Source organism: Hesperophylax consimilis, chromosome 4 (genome assembly GCF_061612785.1).
Source record: "Hesperophylax consimilis isolate HC1 chromosome 4, BYU_Hcon_1.0, whole genome shotgun sequence".
NCBI classification, from domain to species: Eukaryota; Metazoa; Arthropoda; class Insecta; order Trichoptera; family Limnephilidae; genus Hesperophylax; species Hesperophylax consimilis.
This window is the reverse complement of record NC_142839.1, coordinates 23,644,989-23,652,032: the sequence shown is the minus strand read 5'-3', so window position 1 is coordinate 23,652,032 and position 7,044 is coordinate 23,644,989. Positions and strand designations below refer to the sequence as shown.

At 33.9% G+C, this 7,044-nt stretch overlaps 1 protein-coding gene across 1 annotated transcript in view; it reads left to right on the top strand.

Moving 5' to 3' along the window:
- The first annotated feature begins 1,298 nt into the window (after positions 1-1,298).
- l(2)34Fc (reeler domain-containing lethal (2) 34Fc) overlaps positions 1,299-7,044 on the top strand; it is a 31,642-nt gene continuing 25,896 nt past the window's right edge. Inside the window, exons 1-2 of the mRNA XM_089631325.1 lie at positions 1,299-1,349; positions 6,508-6,841. Coding sequence (XP_089487451.1) covers positions 6,509-6,841 — 333 coding nt within the window. The 5' untranslated portion in view covers positions 1,299-1,349; position 6,508. The remainder of the gene's footprint in view (positions 1,350-6,507; positions 6,842-7,044) is intronic.

Genomic DNA, 7,044 nt, shown 5'->3' with positions numbered 1-7,044 from the left:
GTCCTTCGCGCAAATAAGGTGCACGGATTATCACTCATTGATCCTTGTAAACTGACGGCGGATTGATGACTGGCTGACTGACTAGTTCCTTCACGCTGCCGCTTTTATAAGGTGAAGAAACTTCTCGAACATTTTGGTTGCTATGTAGATATTACCAAAGCAAAATTAAAAAATAAAAGAACATCCAAGAAGCTTGTTTAGAAAAAGCCGAAACTTCTAGAATGCCGTTCGAATCAAGTAGTGGCGTACCACTACATACCTATATAAGAACCGTCCAATACCCACCCGAGAAATGTTTTTAAAAGTTTGTTATATTCTGCCCCTACAGCGATTGAAATGTAATGTTACAACATGTTTTGCATAAAATAGTATTACTTACAGATTGATCATCAATTTCCAATTAAAATATCCTTTATATTACCAGACTAGAGAGGAGTTGGATTCGAGTCCCAATTGCCACCTTAAGCTTTATTTTTAATTTTCAATGTCTGTCTGTTTCATATTTTCATACGGAGGCATCATAAGGATGCACTATTCCTGTATAAAGTAGTTAACCATAATATTCAATGCCCAGAAGTGCTAAACAAGATTCCATTCAATATACCTGCGCGTTCAACACGCTCTTGTGTCCTGTTCAGGGTTGATCAAAGTAAAACGAACTCTAAGCAGAATTCTTGCCTGAACAGACTATGCAATAATTACAATAGCGTATTATCTAAGGTTGATATTTTCAGTTGCGAACTTACCAAATACAAGAGGTCCATAAAAGAATATTTCTCCGATGGTTTGTGAATAATGTTTATGTCTCTATTGTTTATATTGTTTGAATCTCTATTATGATTTGATTTATATCTACAACCTCTCTCCATGGCTATAAATGTATTGTTTTGTAAATTTTCCTTTTCATATAATTTTTTTTTTGTATATTTTTAAAAATTAATATTCCTTTCTCACAAATTAAAGTCTCAGTTGAAGTCACAAGGAGGAAATCCATAATTGGTTTTATTTTACTAAATAACACTTATGTACAAACTGATTAAATGTAAACTGTCGATTTCCCAAAAATGAATAAATATCTCCATTGATAGTTGTTGATATTATCAGTGTCAATGATAAAATATGGCAGTGAGGTTTAAGCTTCATAAAGTTATCCCAAATAAAATATTGAACTAAAAAATTAATTTCATATATTGTTTAAAAATAAATAAATTTGTGTTCCGACGCCACTGGCAATATATCCCCTTCCACGCACAGCAAAGCGGCCGAGAATTGTAAAAAGACCGCGTTGGCCAGTTCTCACCACACTGTCCAGTTTGAATTCGTTCCGTAAAGATCAATCAAATATTCAGGTGAGTTCATATTTATATTACTAACCAATAAATCCATTTTAATTGTACCATTAACACGATCAATTAAAACATACATTAAGCCGTCCCAACGATCGATTTGTCTCGTTAATCCTGACAGCCTTTGCGGTCGATCACCCATGTAATTTTATTTTATTTAAATGACCTTTTAATCGATTTGGAATGTTAGAATACTGGTTAACACTTGTTTGAATTGATTTTATTTTACTGTTTTATGATTTTTCAATAGTTTTATTACGGTTCAATACATTGTTTTATTGTAGGTGAATAACGTAGGTAGATTTATTTTATTAAATATTTGGAAAATAATAGTAATATCAGTGTTAAATTTAAAAAAAAAAAAAAATTGGTTTAAAATTCAGGAAAACGGGACACAACGGGTTTGGTGGGCTCATTTTATTTAAAAAAAAAACTTAGTATCAGCTTTTAAAAATGAGAAACAACTACATATTTCAGTAGCCGAAAATGGAAAATAATTTTAATCGTCATCCATGTTTTGGCATAGGTAAATATTAAAATAAAATTAGGCAAGTTTTTTAATTTATTTTTTAATTAAACACAAACTAAGAACCAAAAAAAATATGTTGTTTTTGGGATAAATTAGAGAAACAAACCTTATAATTTTCACGTCAATAAGCCGCCAAGTGAAAAAATACAAATTTTAACAATATAATTATTTTTATTATTTTATTTAGTACATGATAATATACATAATATATATTTGTGTGATATTTTGACTGTCCATCTTGTATAATTCCCATTTTACGACAGTCAAAACTTGAATGAATTAGCATACATGTTTTGTACAGAAAAAAATAACTGAGGCCTGTTTAGCATAAATTAAAATGATAATAAAAATAAAATTATTGGTACATATACGTAAATTATGTATTGCCATTTTTCTCATTCTCATTATTATCTAATTGATATAAATTGGTTTTTTTAAGTGCATAATGGACTGTGTCCCACTTTTCTGTATATTTACTTTTTAGTATAGAGATAGTTGTGCGAACATAATCTTAAATTTTAAGGAAGTTGGTGACATTTTATAATACGATTGACAAATGTTATAGTGGGTTCTAGCAAAACCTCCTAGATCACAAGGCCAGGACACTCATTCAAACAGCCTCCTAAATGGAATGGGATTTTACAAATATTAGTTTTAATTTTTTTTCAATTTATTCTTATTTATCTAAACATCTTAAAATGTTTTAGCTAATTTAAAAAAAAAAAAAAATTTTGAGGTTCCCATACAAGTTAGGAGGCTGATTTGATTGATCTAGGAGGTTTTGGTTCTACCCTTTGTTCAACCTATGGTACCTACCATTTATTCGCTTTTGTGTGGTTTAAACTTTGGAGTAAGTACTTTCGTAGTTTTACTTAAAAGATACGTGCAGTCCTTACTGAACTATTCTAGAAAATATGCGAAACGTATAAAGAAAGATTTTAGTAAAACCTTACATTAACGTCATGTTATTTGATACATCATCTAAAGCATTTTCTGGTATTTACAGTTATTTAGAATTTCTACCCAAAAAAAATTCTTTAGACCTAACACGAAGACAGGTAATTACATTTTTTGTTTGGAGAGATAAATCGTTATTTTAAATCCATAATAAGAACAAATTCCGCAGCTCATCTTGCTGTACAAATTTACAAACCTCTCAAAAGAAGTTCTTTCATTTGTTTGTAAATTAAAACTTTTTTCTGTTGTAATTGAGAACTGAAAAACAATTATAATTATTATTATTACCTACCCATTACAATCATTTCGCAGTTGCAAGTACCTAGCCAAGGTAGAAGCTGCCTTTGCAATGTTGACATAGTTTATTGCAGAGAAGATTAACATTTTTTTCTGGTATATTACTCTAGCTTATTACTCGTCACGTACTTACCTTCAAGATTTAAATGATAATAGTTTTACCTTGCGCTAGAATGGGAAAAGAGGTAAAAACTGAATAGGTACCCGTTTAGCTACTGGTTACTAGTTTTTAAACAATTTTGTTAGTTTAATGCTTGTGACAGACCACGCTATATATAGCGCACTATATTTTCGTGATTTGTCGCCTTCCTAATTGTTCAAAGAAGAAGAAAATATTAACAAATCTCAATTGTATTTACAACAGAAAAGACACAGAAAAAAATATAACTGTCCCAACTGGGAAATGAATTTAGATCCTTTGTCTTAATGGGATAACACTCTCCCAATTGAGCTTGTGATGCCTAGTTATATTCGGTAATTTTTGGAGTTCATTGGTTCGCGTACGAGTTCAACAAAATGGTTATTTTTTAAACAGGTGGTCTATAACTTAAACCACATCTACAACATAACTTTTTGACATATTTAGACTTCTGAGCTTTTTGCTGATAACCCAAAGCAAACACTTGTGGCATTTGCAATTTCTCCCTTATCTCTGCCTAAGGGTGTGGGGTTCTAGAAGAATGTATTTATTATAATGTTTTAGATATATTACTCAAACTTCATTAGATACCTTATACTAATTTTTACCTTACTTAACATTGCGCACTTGAGGTGATTTTTCACGAAAACGGCTCTCTATATAAATTAACTAAATATTATTATCATTATCTGATAAAACTTTAGTTAGCTTAGCAACCGTTCTTTGGCTGAGTTACGAAACCATTCTAGAGTGGGTAGTAGGTCACCTGAGCTAACCTCTGACCCTCTCTTGTTACATCCCATACATCCTTTATACGTAATTGAGGGCGACAGGTTCTCACACAAGTGTGCTTTTGGGATTCCAGCCTGTTTCGATTCTCTGTAATAAATAAGATTATATTATTAGATAACATTATATATGAATTCTTTGATTTTTAAAGGGTAAATATTTAATTAATCTGAAACGTGTCTTTACTCAAAACCGAAATTTTTAAATTTCTTAAATAAGAACTGAAAAACTGTTTTTAAATAATATGTTAATACATAGAAAAAACATAGCTTTTAAGGTTTTTAAACTTTGTCGAGTTCTGAATTTGCCGAAGGCAAATCTAACAACACTTTGCTTTGCAAAGGTCATTGATAGATCTGAAAATATAATAAAATTATGTATAATCCAATACGCAAACACACAATTAGGTACCGCTCATTTGTAATACATCTGAGATTTTTTTGCTATTATCGCATCGACTCAAGTAGATATATAATGCATGGAAATGGGACAAGGTTGATTGAACTTTCTTGCGTGTCAAAACAGCTTTTTCCACTCGTCAATGAGTTTTTGGCTGTTGGATGTGATCATGCATCCACATAGACAAAATTTATTTTAATAGTAATAGTACTTATCAAGGTTGACAGAAGATGACAACTCTAGAGTTAGTTGAAAGCAGTCAATGACATGTATATAAGAAACACGAAACAACTGCAGGTTGTAGCCAATAGTTGTGATGTTAGCCAATACTGTGCTAAAGGTTAAGCTCTTTGAGAATCATTTTGACCTTATGGCTACAGCATCTCTCTTACTTCTATAGCTAACAAACGTATCTATAACATCTGAAGAGGCTTCGTAGGATATCTTAGGATTTTGTATGTATGTACCTATATAATTAAGTATACTATACATGTAATATTCGATCAAAGTTCAGGGTTATCCATCGTACCCTTACGATATACATTAGTACCTTAGATACGCAAAGGGTTGTTAATTAATATCTGTCAATTAAATGCTAATTAAGATTGATTACCATAGATTTTATCCTCTAAGCAATATGCTCAAGGTTGGTGGGGCCGGCAGCCTATAGGTATAATATTCTATCCAGTACCTGTCCCCAGGGGTATGATGGCTAATTTCCTAATGTCGCACTTTTCTAGCTCAAAATGATTAAGATTTGATCATTGATAAAACTTTTATAACACGTTTTATAGAAGAAAACTGTAAAATGATATGAATACACTTATCGGGTAAATAAAAACAATCTTGTTTACTCGGAAAGATCCAACATAAACGTGATCCAAAAAATCTCAATCCAATCTCAAAGTTGGCCGGAATTCACCCAAATATTTCACACTGATCTTCACGACTGCTGTCATTACTTGTATATTATTATTAACTAAAAAACTAAAACTATTAGCTTAAGCTTATTATTAGCTTAAAACAACCACTTCTACTGCTTGTAGTGGTCATATAGTAATTTTTCTCTCATTTCCATCCTATCTACATCGCATACTTACAAAAAACGAGTAGTTATAAATATATAATATTATTTGAATGTATGTAGGTGAGTATTCCAAAACGTCGCGTCGCGGGTTCAATTATCTGCAACTTGAGCGATTGGTTGTATATATTATAATATACATTTACTATATTATTTAATTTATACCATTCCTCAAAATATTAATATGGAAACAAATTAAATGCCTTACTGCGGTTTAAAGCTAATGAATCCACCTAGATTTCACCGTTTATATTTTAGGTTCTATAAATTTGGCACATTATGGCCAGCGATCGCTCAAAACATTTTTGCAAACATGCCATAGTACGCCAAAAATCGCTCGAGTGGATAGCAAAATGTTTGTACACGTTGTTTTTACACGACTTCATCACTTATGTCGTTAAGATTTCCACTTTTTTTAAGCGATTTGTTAGGGCAAATTCAACCGCAGGTCTGTCCGATACACCAGGGCCGCGCGTCGTATATTTTTATGCACGACTGCTTTACTTACGTCGTTAAGTTCCTGGCTTTATTTTAGGGTATTGCCTCGTCTTACCATACCTCCCGTTTTGAACGGCACCGACTCGTTTTCCGGTTATCGGTCCCGGTATCCCAAAGAGAGCTTTAGGACACCAAAATATCTCATTTTAGAAATGCGTCATCATATAAATGATGGTGGGTGAAATTATGATAGCACTTCCCCCCGCTCCAAGTGTCCCGTTTTGGGGGAAAAGATAAATGGTAACGTTACTCATAGCTCATCTCCGGTGTTTCTATTGTTCATGGTCGTGATTGATGAGTCATGAGTATCGAACATCATCGTCAAACTACCCACCTGGATATCGACCACCACTGTACTTAGTAAGAAGATTATTAATGATGTTTTCATTGGATGTAGATGACTTGGTTTTTGTGGTTTCACGCCTGTCATTATGATGGAATCGTTGTAACTTAAGTATTACTTTTCCAGTATGTCCTCCGCCCTGTGCTTCCTGATGATCGCCGCTCTGGCCGTGCCCGCGCTGGGTTATTCGACCGGCGCGCCCCAGGACGCTTGCGCGGACATGGTGCCCCAACATGAAACGCCCGCGCAGACTTCCGCCGCGCCCTACACGCTGGCCACCAGCCGCAAGGCCATCCGCGGCGGAGACGAGATCGTCCTCACCGTGTCCGGCAAGGGGGCCGCTGACAAGATCCGCGGCTTCATGGTGCAGGCTCGCCAAGGCAACAACATCGTCGGCTCCTTCAAGGTCGACCCCAAGGATAACTTCGTGCAGCTGATGGACTGCGGCAGCGGAAAGGGGGTAAGTTTCAGCTAGAGATAATAGATTGTAGGTACCAAATTAATGGTACTTACCTACTCGTACAAGCGAAGTGATGTCTTATTCCATGTTCAAATATTTTGTTAACCTCGAATAGGAGACATAAATAACGTAGGTACCTACATATAAAGTAGGACTACTCGTTTATTGACGCGTCGTAAGAAAATTATTGTATCTAGCTCGTG